The 17,050-nt window shown below is 37.0% G+C and overlaps 3 protein-coding genes across 5 annotated transcripts in view; 2 read left to right on the top strand and 1 right to left on the bottom strand.

Annotated features, from left to right (window-relative positions):
* The window catches only part of nf1 (neurofibromin 1), an 81,779-nt gene that overhangs the window by 25,802 nt on the left and 38,927 nt on the right, over positions 1 to 17,050 (bottom strand). For all 3 annotated transcript variants that reach the window (XM_023351450.1, XM_023351451.1, XM_023351449.1), the window contains 3 exons: positions 16,211 to 16,357; positions 15,971 to 16,117; positions 14,804 to 14,914 (listed from right to left, as the gene is read on the bottom strand). In XM_023351450.1, coding sequence (XP_023207218.1) covers positions 14,804 to 14,914; positions 15,971 to 16,117; positions 16,211 to 16,357 — 405 coding nt within the window. The remainder of the gene's footprint in view (positions 1 to 14,803; positions 14,915 to 15,970; positions 16,118 to 16,210; positions 16,358 to 17,050) is intronic.
* Positions 1,194 to 5,369, top strand: evi2b (ecotropic viral integration site 2B). Its single transcript, XM_023351452.1, has 2 exons — positions 1,194 to 1,501; positions 2,362 to 5,369. Exon 2 carries the CDS (start codon positions 2,404 to 2,406, stop codon positions 3,409 to 3,411), a length of 1,008 nt encoding a protein of 335 aa, XP_023207220.1. The 5' UTR covers positions 1,194 to 1,501; positions 2,362 to 2,403; the 3' UTR covers positions 3,412 to 5,369.
* omg (oligodendrocyte myelin glycoprotein) lies at positions 6,609 to 11,576 on the top strand. The gene is made up of 3 exons (XM_005807484.2): positions 6,609 to 6,720; positions 9,856 to 10,053; positions 10,416 to 11,576. Exons 1-3 carry the CDS (start codon positions 6,686 to 6,688, stop codon positions 11,347 to 11,349), a joined length of 1,167 nt encoding a protein of 388 aa, XP_005807541.1. The 5' UTR covers positions 6,609 to 6,685; the 3' UTR covers positions 11,350 to 11,576.

The raw sequence follows: 17,050 nt of genomic DNA on the forward strand, positions 1-17,050 counted from the left end.
AGCAGAAGAGGAAAGCAGTTGATTTTTAGACATTTGTTGAGGTAGATAAGATCGGTGGATAATATCACTTCCATATTTAAGCATTGGCCAATCACTGATCTCCCAAGATTAAGGAAATCGGTGCCGATAAATAGGTGCCCCCCTATTAATAATCACACAGGTATTGCAGTCTAGCCAAGAATCAAAAAATGTTTTTTGGTCCTTGTGTGTTCACACAAAGAAATTTCAGTTGGTTATTCTCTTCACAAGTGCAGAGAATAATATGTGCCAGTCACATGTAGAACTTAGAAGCACTAATTTGAGGTGGGATGTATAGAAAAGCGCAAGTTATAGTTTTATGTCATCAACCGATGATTGTATTTGTTTCTTTCAGCTGAAATTTTTCCCACACTGGGGCAGAAAAAGTTTCAGTTCTAGGGAAAGAGCTGTCTCAAAGTCTGGTGGTGTGTGTTTTTAAGTTCCTGTACCGCTCTCCAGAAAGAAGCACAATAAACAGTATATTGCCTGGGGATCTCCAGCTATACGTCTGGCCTTCTTCTGGATCTGTTATCAACATGTCCACATGTAGGATTGGACTTACCAGAACATAAGTACTCTCTTACTAAGCTGCAGCTGTGCAACAACAAACAAAAATAAATTTTTAAAAAAATCCTAGAAATCTAATCAAGATGGGACACAGCTGATCTTATGTGCAGTCAAAGCAGTTCTTAAAATGCAGATGATGTGAAACTGATGATCTATAGAGTTATACAGATGTTCAACCAGAACTTCCAAGTAGGTACTTGTGAACAAAAGTTTTGGTACCCCTCTATCAATGACCAAAAAGCCCATAATGTTCACCAAAATAACTTGAAAATGACAAGTTTCAAATAAAAGTGTACTACCATGAAAACCAGACATTGCTTTTGAAATGTGGCTCAGCAGAATCATTAAAAAAATCAACTAATGAAACAGACCTGGACGACAATACTGATGTACATCCTCTAATTAACATTACCTTATACTTCTATAAAGGCTGAAGTCCTTAAACATCTGCAAAAAAAATGCTGCAGATGTTTTATGAGTGTATTGCTTTATTTAACTACTGTAATCAGTTATTTTAACTATTTTAATGGGGAATTCTTACATTAGTTTTGACAGAAAGTAACTGGAATAGTCTTTGACAGGAAACTAAAGAGAAGTTCAATTCTCTTCAGAATTTAGCTTCTAAATTTGAAGTTTTGTCTTAGATGAAATGACACAACTTTTGTCTTACATCAACTTTACATCTATCTAGTGTTTAGCAAAATAGTTGGAGAGCACACATGGTTGTCAGTTTGAAATGTCTCATTTCCTGTCAGTGAGGAAAGCGTTGGTTTCAACATCTCAAAAAGGTGGGGTTATTTTCTGCTCTTAGTTCCTGCTTTTTTCAGTCAACATTATATGTTAAGCCTAACAGGTTAATATTCGAACTATTAATACATCTTGACAACAAACCCGGGTTATCCTTGTAGAGTCACAGGTAAGTAAAAGTTTCTGAACCTAAAGTACTTTTTATTGTCTTAAAAATTAGGTTCATGTTCAATGGCTGTTTCTAGAGAAGATGTTCAAGATGCAATGTGATCTTATGAATACAGTAAAACTCAATTTATATACAGTTAAACCTAATTTTCATCAAGGTGTTTGCATGAGGATCAGTGATGTTTGAGAGAGTATTGATGACCTACGGTTGACTTGCATTTGCTGGAAGCCATCACTGAGGTCAAATATAACTTTAGTTTAAGAAAAAATAAGGTTGCTTTGTATACAGAGTATGATGTGCTCGAGTTCCAAATCTGTCACAATTCACCTTGGATTACTGGACATATGAAATCCAGCAAACATGTCAACGGATTTAACTTTCAAACTTGCTAAATTACAATGTCAACCAAATGATTTTAAAATCTTTAAAACAAAGGCTACAAAGATAAGTACAGCTCACATGCAGTGTGAGCTGCTTCTGTGTTTCTTTTTGTAAAACACGGAAGCAGCTTAAAGAATGTGTTAATTAAATACGTTTCCCTTCTGCTTCCGTATGCTTTGTAATGTTTTTTTGTTTGTTTTTTTTTATTTATGGAGGTTGTCTCATTGAGATCAAAGATCTCAGAAAGACCTGTTAGCACCATGTATTATATATATTAGTATATGGAAAAATGTAATACATTTTTAAAAAATTGTAATTTATCATTCTCCTAGGTAATTACTGTAAGATATGAACCTGGGATCAACAATAAGAAAAAAACTTCTTATTATGTATGAAGCATATCAAGTTACAATTCTTTGTGTTGGTTATTTATGTATGAGAAGTCATTGACAATGAATCTGGGTCTCCGTCTGTTTTAGTGTGAAGCACCAGGGGCGTGTAACAGAAGATCCGAGGCCAAAATGACCAGCTTTACCTTCATTCTTTTTCTGCCAATGGCAGCAATCAGCACAGTAAAATCTGAGCTGCAAATCATCACCACAGATGTGACAACAGGCAAAATGACCCAAAACACCCAGTTGGCAACACGACAGCCATCAACTTTAGAACAGCTGTCAGAAATCCCGTCCGTCAACACTACAACAACTACCAGTGTTGATGGGAAAACACCAGAGGACCCAAGAATCTCTACTCCTTCACTGCACACAAGTCAGATGACGCTTCCAGGAATACTTTCAGTAAATACTGAGAGAGCATCAACTCCCACCAGTTCATCAAATACACCAACTGTTAAGTCTAACGTTCAGAAATCCATAACAACGATTCTGACTAGTCAGACAAGCCAGCGAATCAACAATTCAACAGCACCCCCGATGCTAAGCAACATTACACAAAACCGCGGCACACAGAGAATATCAGCCTCACAGACCAAGTTAAATGAAGTGACCTCCTCATTTATACCTTCATCCACATTGATGGCCATTCATACGAAAACCACATCTATCAAGTCTGAAGAAAGAAAATCTAAAAGTACCAAGCGAGTTCCAGGTGGTGACACATCCCAACCCTCCACCTCAGAGACGTCAATCATTGACAAGGCAGAGAAAAAAGGTTCACAAGACAGCAAAGTTGTGGCAGCAATAATAGGTTCAATGCTGTCACTGATGATTGTGGGATTTCTGCTCATATACATCCGCAAACATAGACTTCAGAAGGAGCAGACGACTACTAGCTGGGCAGGTCCTTCGCCACTACTGGATGGGGAAGCTAACAATGGCAATGTGGTATTGGGATCATCCAACCGAATTTCCCTGACCAGTTTTCTGCCTCAAAGACTTTCAAAGACATTCTCTTTACTTCCAGAAACAAATGAGATGACAGATATTACGTCAAGCGCCACATTAGAAGAAAAACACCAAGGAAGCACCTTTGGTCAAGCTATCGATGGAAATGATGCACAGGAAAAATAGTTTGCAGCTGCTGTTCTAGAAGAGAACACTGGAAGTGAAACTGAAGAGATAGCTGTAATGTCTGCCACAGAGATCTCTTTAGTGAACCAGCAGTTGTCCTCAGACACAGTCGTTCTGGTATTTGGAGTTTTCAGCTTTCGCGGAAAAACAAAAGGTGGCCATACATGGTCATAAGGCCTCTTATTAATCTGAAAGCAGTATGCAGTTAATGTTCTGTCTGAGACTGGATTTTGGGGCACTGTGAAAGTTTGTACCGTGTTCCTTAATCAACATTAATACAGCTATTACCTGGATCATTATGATCACATCAGCACACAGAAACTAAACCTACAAAATCAAAAAATATGGCTATCAGAAATTATCTGAATCTTTTTGTCTTGGGGAATTTATTTGGATAGTACAAAATGCAACTCCGTATGTTTAGATCTATCTTGCACTTTAATGAAAAGCAGAAGGAAGTGTTGTAAGAGGAACACACAGCAAGATACAATGTTGCCGACATGCCACATGCTTGATTTGCTCTCCACACAGTAATACAGAATGCACTGTGAACAAAAGATCTTCAGAACACATTCATGAGACCATATGCAAGGAAATATAAACTCAATAAGCAGGATATCACAAACGAGTTTAGATTTTAGGACCTAGAAAACTAAATATGGAGTTTTTGAATCAGGCATTTCTTCTTTAACCACTTCAAGGTGTTTTATAATAAAGTGCAACACAAATGCTTCTTTGTCAGAGCTCTGTTTAGAGTCCGCTGTGTTTTGAAATGTTGAAATGGTTGTTCAATATGATAGATAGGTGGATGCTTTATTTGTCAATGTGGGAAAATGAATGTCCATCCATCCATTAAATCTGCTCATATACATCCGCAAACATAGACTTCAGAAGGAGCAGACGACTACTAGCTGGGCAGGTCCTTCGCCACTACTGGATGGGGAAGCTAACAATGGCAATGTGGTATTGGGATCATCCAACCGAATTTCCCTGACCAGTTTTCACGCTTAAAAAATTAGTTCAGGCATGTGTTAGTCCACTTGCTTTGATCTATTCAATTCTATGAAAAAGAGAAAGATGGATAATTTATAAGGTGGGTTATCTAGAGCACACAAACTTATTTTTTAAAAAGTGAAACCTGATCAAATTTATGGATTGTATTCAATTCAAAAATGGTCAAATTATGTATGGAGCAAAACAACAGTTGGCAGAAAATAATAACAAAAAACTTCTCCCAAAGAAGAGGCTTAGGGGAGAAGAAAATTTTAGAAAACAAGATTACATTTTGTTTAATTTAATTTTGTTTAAGGAAACAAAGCATGGACAAAAATTATAATAATTTGCAACAGTACTTTACGCTGTGTAAATTTCAATACACTTTTAAAAACGACTAGTGCAAATACATATGAATGAAAGCGTTTTAGGTGCAAAATGGGCTTCCATTGGCATGTTGTTGGGTGATTTTAAATGAGTGCATGTGTTATGTATGTATATCGCATTATAAAGAACAGAAAATAGTTTTTGGTTGTTTTGAAGTTGTACTGCCATCTCACAGGAGTATGTTGATTATGCAGATGCTGTAGACTAGAGTCTAATGAAGTATTTGTGTAAATAATTTCTTTGAAAGTGTAAAGTGAATATTTGTGACATGGAGATCAAATTGCATGAAAACATATTTATAGCTTGGGAAGTATTTGGATCCTTTATTCAAGACTGAAATGGACAAGAAACTGGATGAGTTAGTTGGAGCTAAGATTTAATAAACGTTGGTGTTTTCCTATGCCTTTTCAAACCAAGTGTTAAAGTTTAATTTCTGTATTTGGTTACTATTCCTATTTGTTTGTCATTATTTCTCTAAGTTGACATTTGTTTTTAATGTTGGAAATAAAATGACGTTATCATCGTCATCCTTTTTCTTTCTTCTTACTGTTGGAATTCTGGTCAAGAACGAAACATCGATTTGTTCTTGACCAAATTGTGCCCAAACCACAAAAAACAGCAGTAAATTACTCACTCATCTTAAATCTGCTTCACAGAAAAACAAAGAGAAGAGGACAACATTTTTCTTACTTCATACACTGGAGTTTACGGATATATTTTACCAGTACAAAAGTTATTCATTTGCCAGAAATAATCCCTTTAAGATTTGCATATCAGCACATCTTCTGGCAGCTGGAAATGAGTCTGTCAATCTGAGTGCAATAAGACTATACTGTACTTCTGAGGGGTAATTACTATAGCACATGTTTTCTGTATAATTAAACTCTTTAGTCTGATATTCAATTCACAGTTTATTTCCCTTATGTTGATTAAATTTAAGAAGCTATAAGAATTGAGGGAACATAACGTCTACTATTACAGTGATGTCAGAACTACAATACACAATACCATAATATTTGCCGTGTATTTTCTATTTTTTTTACACTTTGTATATGTACTGAATAGTTATTTTTATACTGCATCAAAAGATGCAGTCAGTCTATCTAAGAGCAACATATCTATAAGCTGTTGTGCCATCATGATCAATGTAGGCTTATGATTGTTTTTTATATTTCATTGGTTTGCAAAACCTCCAGAGAAAAACGCAATTTTAATTGTTCAACCCTAAATTATGCACAGCATAATACTGGTGGGCAACCAGAGGCTGAGCCACTCAGTCAGCAGGAAAGAACAGACAGGAGGAACAATGGGAATACAGTGGGACAAACCACCTGAGATGTAACTTCAAATTCTGGAAAGCAAAAAAGACAAACAAGTCCAGCCCGAGTTCTCTGCTCTAGCATTTACATTTCTTACCTCATTATGCTTGTCCAAATAAAGAGAGATAGATCAGTTTAGGACCATAGCAACAGAAAGGGAAGAACTTTTGACAGAGAAAAAGAATAACAGAAATCCAGCTCAACAGGTCTCTGAAATTAGTTTACAATAAATAAATAAATAAAGATCACCCTAAAGAAAACTGAAAATGCAGCGTTGTGAAAAAAAGGGTTGCTCCTATCGAGCACACAGATTGTGCTTGCCTCATCAAAGGCCGAGTGGACTGGCTCTTTGCTGCATTTCTTCTCCCTCTTTCTTTCTCTCCCTCACCACCACATATTGCACTGCAACCTGGATCTCCCTGCATAACAGTGAGCCGGGCAGAAGCCGGGACTAACACGTAGCATTTACAAAGACACATCACTACATTCACAGGAGCCCAGAAAAAATGCTTGGCTTTGTCATATTAAAATGCACAAAGGAAGACGAGTGGAGCTTGAGGAGTTAATGACCAGAGATGAGGAGAGATGGTGCTAATACTGAAATTACAAGGTGAGTGATCCTGGCATGATACCAGTAACAGACGACTCATTTTATGCATAGGATCGATGGCTCATGTTGTAAATTGCTGAACTCAGGTTAAAAACTGCAAGCAGTTTTTTTTTTAGCAAATGTCTTGATCTTGAGCAGAGAAAATGAGAAAAGTCATTTCCTGCCTGTCAAAAATGAAACTAAGATAGAATCTCTCTCTATATATATGTATATAACTATGTAGGAAGGATATATATAAAAAAATAATGTGTTAGTTTCTGAAATTACTTCTCTAAATATTTTTGTTGCACTGCAGTATTTTTAGTGGCTGAGCCGTTTCCCAGAAGCAGAATTTAAATTGCCACCACATACAAGCGACTTGACTTGTGGTAATTGGCCAAGTCTAACTTTGGTCTTATTGCATATATATAATTATGTCTTAGTTATGAGATGGGGGGAGTGAAATATACTTCCAAAAAGCTGTCAGGCGACAGGATATGATGGCAAAAAGTTATAATGTACGCTCGCTTCGTCCAAGACACTCAGGCATAACTCTCAGTTTCATAATGAAGCAGGAGAGAAGGCCAACTAAACAAATCACAATTCAAACATTTTTCTAAAATATATTGCCCAGCATAAGTATTGACATGAGGAAAATGATGAAAGCCATCAATCGTCTTTCCTCTCCCTTCAAATTATGCACTAGCTTGTGCAGGTACTGTATTTAAATCTCAATGCAATACTTCACAGTTTGTGGGAAATTTATATCCCAAACCAAAACTAAGTGATGTATACTAATAAGTGTTAAGAAAAAGGACACAAAAGAAAAACAAATGGATATGCAAAAGGATAGCCCTTTATTGAAGGACAATTTTGGTTACAGAAACTTCATAATTCATTTTATTGTTGTTGTTTTGATTATTTAATTTGAATATTTAAAATGTTTTCCAGTTCCAGTGTTTAAATGTTCATTAGAATTTAAGGTTAATTGATCTTTGAGAAAACATTCTTGCATTATTTTGCCAATACCATCATATTACTGGAAGATTACATCAAAACAACAATATCATTGTTCATCACCATAACTTCTGGGACATTTTATTATCCAGCAGAATTTGCTACAGTGATCGGCCTATGATTAGCCTCAGCAAAGGTCTGAAAATCAGCCAACTGCCTTTTGCTCTAATGTGAGTGCCAAAAATTTTTTTATATGAAATATGCATTGCTAACTAACTGATTTTTTTTGTTGTTGTTAACTATCTGTAAGCCATAATCACCACAACTATAAGAAATAATTTAGTAATATGAACATCAATGTGTCTGGGCAGAAATCAATTATTCCTTGAAGCTGTAGTTTGTGATAAAGTGTCAGAAAAAACTTTATGATGATACAAAATAAACTGCTCAAACTTTTATTTATTCTTGCAGTTATCTATCTTGTAAATGTCCACACAGACAGGAGGAAACAGTGTCAACACTACATGGCGTCTTGTTTTTATGTGCAAGTCAAACAGCCTTTTGTAGAGATAAAACACACTGAGCCTTTAACAAGGAAGCAGCTGGGCAAAAATAAAAAATAAAAATAAAAGCTAGTTTAATTGTATTTCAAACTTTATGTGAGGCTTTACAATGAGTTTGCAAGAGGAAGTGTAGATGTCTCTATCAACATTTCCTTTGGCTTAGTGCAAGTAAGATATGAGTCATAATAACAGGGAAAAAAAATGTGTTGCTCATTTTAAAGTCAATACTAAACTTAACTGTGACTGCATGGCACATATTTCTACAGTAGTCAGGTTTTAAATGTGAATCCAGCAGCAACTACATGAGGAAATGGATGGATGTACAGTTAAGAATGCTGGAATAAGCAACAAATCTTCTTTTTAAGGAGAAAAAGAACCTTAGTGGTCCAGAGTACTATTTTCAGATTAATATAAGTTCTGCATTTCATTTTGAAATCAGAAAGTGTAGAGACACAGAATCCACACTAGTAGGATATTTTTTACCTATTTGTTTAAATTTCCACTATGTCCTGATTGTAGAATATGAGGCAGATAATCTGCAAAAAGGTGAAGATTGCCAGTGTGCTGCAGTTGTGCTAACGGCAGAGAATCAACCAAACATTATTACAGGAAAACTGTTAATTCCTCAAGTTTTGAGGGGGAGGAATCATGCAGAGATGGTTTACTTCGTACTGCAGCTTTAAGTCCAGTGTAAAGTTCCCACAGTCAGTGATGGTTTGGGGAGCCATGTTGGTTCTGGTCCACTGTGTTTTCTAACATCCAAAGTCAAAGCAGCCATCTACCAGGAATTTCTAGAGCACTACATACTTCCCTCTGCTGACAAGCTGCTGATTTTGTTTCCCAGCAGGACTTGGTACCAGCCCACACTGCCAAAGGTACCAAGAGCTGGTTCAGTGGCCTTGGTGTTCCTGTTTTTGATTGGCCAGCAGACATCCCTGACCTTTAGCACCATAGAGATGCTATGAGGTGTTGTTTAGGAGAAGATGAGATACATTTTACCCAACGATGCAGATGACCTGATGGTTGCTATCAGTGCAACCTGTCCTTTGACCTCAGCAGAACCACAGGTTGATCCACTGCATGGCGGGCAGCATTGTTGCAGGGATTCATGCACAGGGCCCAAAGCAAGTGTACAGGGCATTTAAATGGACATACTTTCAGAACCCTAACCTTTCTGTTTCAAATGTTCTCTTTTATTTACCGTATGTAGTATTTACATTTTTTAGGAGACTAAATCTTGAGTTTTCAATTATCTCTAAGCCATAATCATCACAACTATAAGAAATAATAGCTTGAAATATTTCACTCAATGTGTGCTGAATCTATATGAGTACAGTGGGTACAAAAAGTATTCAGACCCCTTAGCTATTGTTCACTCTGTTTCATTGCCCATGTTTGCTAAAATAAAAATAATTCATATTATGTCTCATGAATGTTCACTCAGCATCCCACCTTGACAGATAAGACAGAAATGAGGAAATTTTTGCAAAATAAAATGTCAAATGAAGCCTTTGCTTACAAATTTGACAACTAAAATTGTAATGCAATTAAACATTTCTACACATAACTGGTTTTAAACCATTTCTTCTAATTCTTCTAAAAACTTGATAAATATGTCTAACTTTTGTTTCTTTAGAGGCCTCACCATGCTGACGTCCTCCCTGTTCCTTGTGCTGCTCTGTGGGCTTTTGGGAGGCTGGGTCTTGTCCGTCTGTCCGTCTATGTGCTCTTGTAGTGGGGGTCACCGTGACGTGGACTGTTCTTTAAAAAGCCTAACCAAGCTGCCACATGGCCTGCAGCACAACATCCGTTTTCTCAACCTCTCGTTTAACAGGTAAGTAGCTGTAATGCTACACTTCACCTCTGACACGTCTTATTTTAGATACTTTACTCAACATCTTGAGCCAGAGGTCAAGAAGCAAACGCAGAACGATTCAAATTGTATTTTTTTCGAGGAGTGCCAAGATTAAGGCTAACATGAGTTGTCAGATGGAAATCAGAGTGATAAAAAACAAGTATTGTCATTCCACAGTATACAAATAACATATTCAGAGATGATAAATTGATCTGTTTCAGTTATTGCTGAACACCTGTAGTGTTTACAAATTAATTTCGACACGAATGCTTTCAAAAGATAGCTGATTGTTTAATTTTATGTACAGGAAACTAGTTGATAAAACTAGTCTTTTCCGACAGCTTGAAGGATCTTGGTGGTCAGCTAAGCCGCTATGATCACCTGCGAACCCTGGATCTCTCCTACAACCACCTGGAAAGCCTGCCGTCTGTCTTGCCACGGTCTCTATGGGACATCAAAGCAGCGTGGAACCGTCTACGTTGGCTCGACAAGAGAGATACAGCTTACCACTGGAACCTTAAACTGCTGGATCTGTCGCATAACGAACTGGAGAGAATAGTTTTCATCAACAACACTCTCCTTAGTGTTACATCTCTCAACCTCAGTCACAACAGATTTTGGACTGTGCCCACAAACATGCCTCATAACTTGGAAATTATTGATTTGTCATTTAACTATTTGGTTCAGATTCTGCCTGGCTCTTTGGATCGGCTTCCAAAGCTGGTTAAATTGTATTTGCATGCTAACCACTTCTCAGTACTGCCTGAAGGAATATTTGATAAACTGAGAGCACTGAAAACAATCACGCTTGGAGATAATCCCTGGGCTTGTGAGAAAGAAGACAACATAACAAGAATCCTTAGATGGGCAGAGCAAACTCATGCGACTGTGCTGGGGTGTCCCTGTTACACAACACCAGTCTGTGGACAAAGCCATTTGGCAACAAAGGAGAGACACCTGGATTCTGCTCCACTCACAGAGTCAACTATGAACAATAGAGGAGAAGAATATGATGACATGTTCACTGCAAGCATTGTCATGGTGACTTCAGCTTCTGAGACAAATCCTTCCCAGCATAAGTCTGGGTTGGGGATGTGGACCTCTACAGGTTTTCACAGCATCTCCAAGCTCACAAGCACAACAGAACACCTGCTGTCTTCCACTGTAAAGCCCAAGATGGCCAACTCCCAGAGCAAAAGTCAAAAGGTATTTGCTCAGATTGAAATGGTGCTTCTAAATATTTTTGTTCTAACAATAGCACTCAGCATGTACTGAACTAAAGGCGCTTGACGCACCAAATTAGACACCACATTACCCTTATGCTTATATGTGGAGTGCCATATGATGCCTACAAATGTTAGTAATTACGTTTGCAATTCAATAGTTAGAACACAAATGCATGATCCTGTCATTCCTTGTGTGGGAAATAAACTAAGTCTATTGAGATCATTCGTTTTTGTAAGATTTCCAACAAGATTAATACAAACTGGAAGCAGAACCACAAGAATTATAGCGATATTACAATGTAACACGAGTTCTTCTTGGATTCCTTTGTCGAGTTTGGTTGCAATCATCGCTATAGTGTAATATTTGATGCATGACTAAAATTAGGGTCTATTGATGAGCCAAAAGACAAAATAAAAACAAAACAACATTTGTTTTTCTTTCATAGTGCTGTGTAAAGTTAGAAACTTTGACAATATTTTCAATGAAAAAGGTTTCAGCAGACTTATGTCTGCAATACATGATAGGATAAACCTATATTATTCCACAAGTGGGAAATTTGCATCGTCACAGCCGAAAGTGGACAATACAAAATAACAGCAGCATAAGTGAAAAGCAGAAGAATAAAAAAAAACATATAGTGTATCTAGAAATACACATAAGCAAATACAAATGCTTTTACAAAAACCTTAGGCATACCAGGTTTCCCCAGAAAACTTGCCAACATCAGTTTTAAGGAGAAAAGGGCAGCCGACCCATCCTGGTAAAATCCAGCCCCTTGTACTCTGCTGTTTGCTACATACAGATGACTTGGGCTCTCTACTACTGAGAAACGATTGTTTCCAGGAGGCGTGCACTCTATTGACCATTGAAATGTTACCCAAACGCCAATGTTGTATGTAACACGCCAGTTGGATGCTATTAAGCTTACTAGAAACTCCCTGTGTTGTAAACAACCATCCTGCACTGCGGAGAGAGAGTCTGAATTATTCTGATTCAAATGTAACAGTAATCAGTTTGGTTTCTGTCAATTTGTCAAGATGCAAGGGAGAGCAAATTAATCTTTTATAATTAAATTTTACATAATTGCTGCTGTAAAAGCCATAGTTTTACCCAACTACTTTACTTTATGAAATATTTCATCCTATTTAATACTTGTGATAAATACTGCCATGTTCTACAAATATTAGTGCAGTGTTTATCATTTATTGAACTATAAGAAATTACAGCGGCTGCAGTGTGCCACAGCAAAGGGAAAATAACACCGAAAACAGGTGAAGAACAATTCAAAACCTTAATGTTCTGCTTTTCCCCACTCTGTCGGCTTTATACTACACTCAGACGCGTTGCCATGGCAACCAACGGACAACATCTGAATGAGTCACTAGAGCAGAAATTACTTTCAAGTGTATCAGGAGGAATCAACACCAAAAACCACGAAAACATTTCCCACACAAAGTAGTAGGTAAAAAGTCCATAACAGAACATTCAGCCCAATGCTTAATCTGACCTCTAAACCTTAAAAAATTTCTTTAAAAGAAAAAATCCAAATGAGCTCAAATTTTCAGGATGCTTTCCTTGAATTATTCTCCACATTTTGTACACTCTATGTATAAACATATATTCATATCCATCACATTTTTTTGCTAGTTTGTCTTTTAACACAAATATCTGTATCTTTCACGATCCTTTGACGATCATAACTAAATTGCCCACAGTTGTATGGAACATATCAGTCCTAGTCATTCTGCAAAGTTTGTTAAGACTCTGTGCTTCTTTGTGTGAAGAACAGCAGATCGGACTTTGACACTGAGTGCTCTCGATGTGTAAAATTGTTTTATGCATTTATACTTCAACAGGACGGCATTAAAAAATTCAGCATAAATGACAAGCAAGTTTGGTTATTTGGTAAAGTTTTCTAATTTTTACTGCAAACTACAACTTTGGAATTTTTGAACATATAAAAATCCATAGAATAAAGGACAATCACATTGCCTAAATAGTGCAGTCATCCTATCTGGCCACATGATGGAGCAAAACTGAAGTAAGTACAGACATGAGACTTCTTAAAATAAAAAATGATTGGGATATAAATGAAACAGGGGTAAGGACTGATGTACGTTTAAGAAACTCAAATTCTAATTACCTTAAAGTATATTCAGATGGTTCTAAGAACACAGAAGGATGTGTGGGAATAGAAATGTTTATTCCAAAGTTTAAAATATAGTTTTCCAAACAATAATCAAACCAAAAATCTGTTTTCACAGCTGAAATGGTGGCTGTCATAATAAGCTTGCAGTTGGTAGAGGAGGTTCAACCAGACAGGATGGTGGTGTCCACACATTCCAAAGCAATAAGAGAGATTATTATGGGAAAAGGAAATGATAGCACAGTAATTCAGCAGAGTTTGTTTCGATTACACAGGGATTGATATTTGGTTTTGTTAGGTACCATCACAAGAAGGAGTAAAAGCCAATGAAAAGGCAGATGAATAAGCTAAAAAGGCTTTAGAGAAGGCAACAACACTTACTATTCCTTTTGAGAAAGGGAAATCAATTATTAAGAGTAAAGAAACAAAAATGTGGCAGAAAAATATGGAATAAAGATAAGAAAGGAAGATGTTTATATAAAATACAATTGTTAGTTGGGAGGAAAAATAGTGAATATAGTGAAGGATGTTGAGAGAAAGAAAATGTAGAATATATATTGATGGATTGTAAAATATATGAGCCTGAAAGGGAGAGACTGAGAAAAATAGTAAAGAAGACAGGGCAGGAATGGAGTCTTAAAGGAATATTGGGAACTGAAGGATACTTAGAGGATATTTATAGGTTAAGGAAAGCTATATTTATTTATCTTCATGATACAAAATAAAAAAAATAGAATTTAACGGATGTAAAGTAATGTTGCTGCACACTCATGTACAGTAGATGGCAGTATGCACCTGAAAGTTGCTTGTGATCTGCCATAATAGAGAAGAAGAACAAGAAAACCTCCACAAGGAAGCTTTTTAAGATGGCCTATGGAGCATGATGCTTTCCTCACAACCAAAACTCAAAAGTCACATTAGGTGCTACAGCACATTTTCAGGACTGTTCTGCATTTAAAACTTGTAGGGACCAAAAACCGTCCTGAAAAACTCCTGACTGTCGACTCGTGCGAGGATCCAAGTCGGGGATCTGTCGGGTCGGGCAAGGAACCCATTATAACTGCTTGCAGTTCTAGGTTAGCCCAACTTTTTCTGGGTCAGAGACTGCAGGCTGATGCTCAAGTGAGACTCTCTGTTTGGTAGTTTAGTTTATTCGTGTATATGTTGATTGCTTTGGATACTAAGAAATGTATGCTAGTTAATATGTTTACATTGAATTGCATTACAAAATTGTCTGTTGTCCTGTGTTTGCATTATTACCGTTAGTGGTCACACACAAATACTACATCACGTTAGTAGCAAGCCTTAAAAAAAAAATGATTTCCTTCTATAAAGACCAACAGTGAATGATCTTACCTGCGAGCCACATAGTAGAACACGGGGTTGCCAGTCTTAGAGGTGCCTGCTTGGTAGAATATGTTAAGTGTCTTTAAGGCTTTAAACTCCTCCTTTTCATGAACCTGGTGCCTGTGAAATAGAAAATATAGGGGTTAGGATTAGTCACTTTCTTTGCAAACTGTAGTTAAGCGTTGCTGGTTAACTGTAGTTAACCAGGCTAAGCGTTGCTTACTTTTATTTTGAAATGATTTGGATTTGAATTTAATTTTTTTTTATTATACACTAGAGACCCCGTACTGCATGTGTCTTTGCTGCACACCGCTGCGCACTTCACTGGCAGAGCAGAAACATTTCTGAAAAACTGGTTCAGAGTTGATGCAGTGAACAGGAAATGGTGGTGTTTGGTTCAGGAGCCATGAATGCTGTTCTCTACAAGAAGTCCTGAGGGAGACTGTCCAGTCAGCCTCCAATAATGTCAGTAACGTGCCACTCTAATCTGGCGCGTTACTGACCAGATAACACACAAAGTTGTTTCAATCCAGTAATCAGATTAAAATTACTTAAGACATTGTACATTAGCTATATTTTATAGCTAGATTGCTTTAGGCACATTTACTTCTCCACCAGTTTGTTCTGTGCTTGGTACATTATTTGTAGGAGTACAGATAATGTATTTAAAGTTTCATCCAATATTAAGACAGATTAGTAGAATTGAGTTTTTCTTTGTTGTTTACTTTCATTAGACCTGGCTAAACACACAGACAGGAGAATCAAACCACAGGCATGTTTTAAACATATAAAGTAATTCCTTGAAAATAGGACATGTACTCAAAGAATATAAATTACTAGAACAGAAATATTAAAAAATGTCTTGTCTCCCTTAAAATTTTATCAAAAATGTGTTGTTAATAAAGTTTTAATCAGAAGTGCCAGAAATGTTAAAGTTGATGTCTGAGACGCAGGCCCAAAACTATAGGACACGTCACCTGCTAAACTAAGGTTATTCAGTAAAACTTGGACCCTGTTCATTTTTCCGTTACAGAGTGACAATATTGCATATAGCTATTTATTTATGTCTTCCCTGTAATTTTGACTTTTCTCTTCATGAAAGTTTCAGTGTCTGTGAAGTACAACACTTCATGAACAAATAAAGATACAGTAAACACTGTAAGTTAATTACTGTACCTGGTCATGAACTCCTCAAATTTGGAGCTGGTCAGGTTGAGACTAGACCAGTGAGTGTCGGCCACAGGCTTGTGCTCCGGGGGTCCAAGGTAGGCAAGGAGGGTGGCCATCTTGTCAAAAGGTCGCCTGCCAACTGCCTTGTGGTCTCTGGAATTATTTCAAAAATGATGTCTCAGGTAAGCATCTTATTAGAACATATTTCTCATTTGAGATTACAAACAATAATGGGCTGACCCTGACCTGTTACTGGAGAGGTACTGCCCAATCCTCTCCTGGTTGTTCCACAGCAAGCGGTGGAGGGCCAACACATTACCATCACTGATGAATGACAAACTGTGGTTGACTGAGTCACTGGGTGGAGAGTCGGAGGCAATGTCCAAGAAAAACCTGCAGCAGACATTACAGCTAATCAGGCACTTTAATTCTTTAACTCAGGTTTGGTGTGTTGATGCTCACTTCAGCATCAAGTCATAATATGTAAATTGACTAATAAGTTCATAAAATCCAAATGTATTTACATCGACATTGTGTTGTTGTAGCTTAAGACTTTTTGTGAGCTTTTGATTCTTGTCATAGTTTAAATCCTTTCACACACCAGAAAGTGTCATGAATTGAAACCTTGTGACTGTAACAATTAGTAAATATAACAACACTGAAAAAAATCTGATTAAAATATCACATCACATAAAATGTTTTTCTCTGTAGCTCAATGCACAACAAATATGTGGGGGAGAACAAGGTAGAGATTTGAGTAGACTGAAGAGAGGGAAAACAAAGATGAGCAGTGATGAAAAATACTGAGTAAATCTTTCTAAAGTGCGGAGAATTTTTTATTCCCACATCAGAATTTCTGTGACTTTGGGTGAAGTTCTGCAGGTTTCTGTGTGTCCTGCAACCCTAACCCTAGAAACATTAGTTTTTGTGATTTTAGTTTAACCCCTTAATTGTTATATAGGCTCAGGTATCTTCATGGACCCATTAACTTGCAATAAGCATTTTGGGGGTGACAGTTGAGAGTTCAAACACAGTCTAATGGACAATGCTTGCTAAGTAATCAATATTTGGGTTCTGTTAGGGTAG

The sequence above is a fragment of the Xiphophorus maculatus genome, chromosome 18 (genome assembly GCF_002775205.1).
Source record: "Xiphophorus maculatus strain JP 163 A chromosome 18, X_maculatus-5.0-male, whole genome shotgun sequence".
In the NCBI taxonomy this organism is placed as follows: Eukaryota; Metazoa; Chordata; class Actinopteri; order Cyprinodontiformes; family Poeciliidae; genus Xiphophorus; species Xiphophorus maculatus.

What these genes read in the sequence shown, in the direction of transcription:
- evi2b (XM_023351452.1), top strand. Translation starts at nt 2,404, where the DNA reads ATGACCAGCTTTACCTTCATTCTTTTTCTGCCAATGGCAGCAATCAGC.
- omg (XM_005807484.2), top strand. Translation starts at nt 6,686, where the DNA reads ATGAGGAGAGATGGTGCTAATACTGAAATTACAAG. An exon ending in GCTAATACTGAAATTACAAG is followed by an intron (nt 6,721 to 9,855) that starts GTGAGTGATCCT and finishes TTGTTTCTTTAG; the next exon opens with AGGCCTCACCATGCTGACGT. An exon ending in CTCAACCTCTCGTTTAACAG is followed by an intron (nt 10,054 to 10,415) that starts GTAAGTAGCTGT and finishes CTTTTCCGACAG; the next exon opens with CTTGAAGGATCTTGGTGGTC.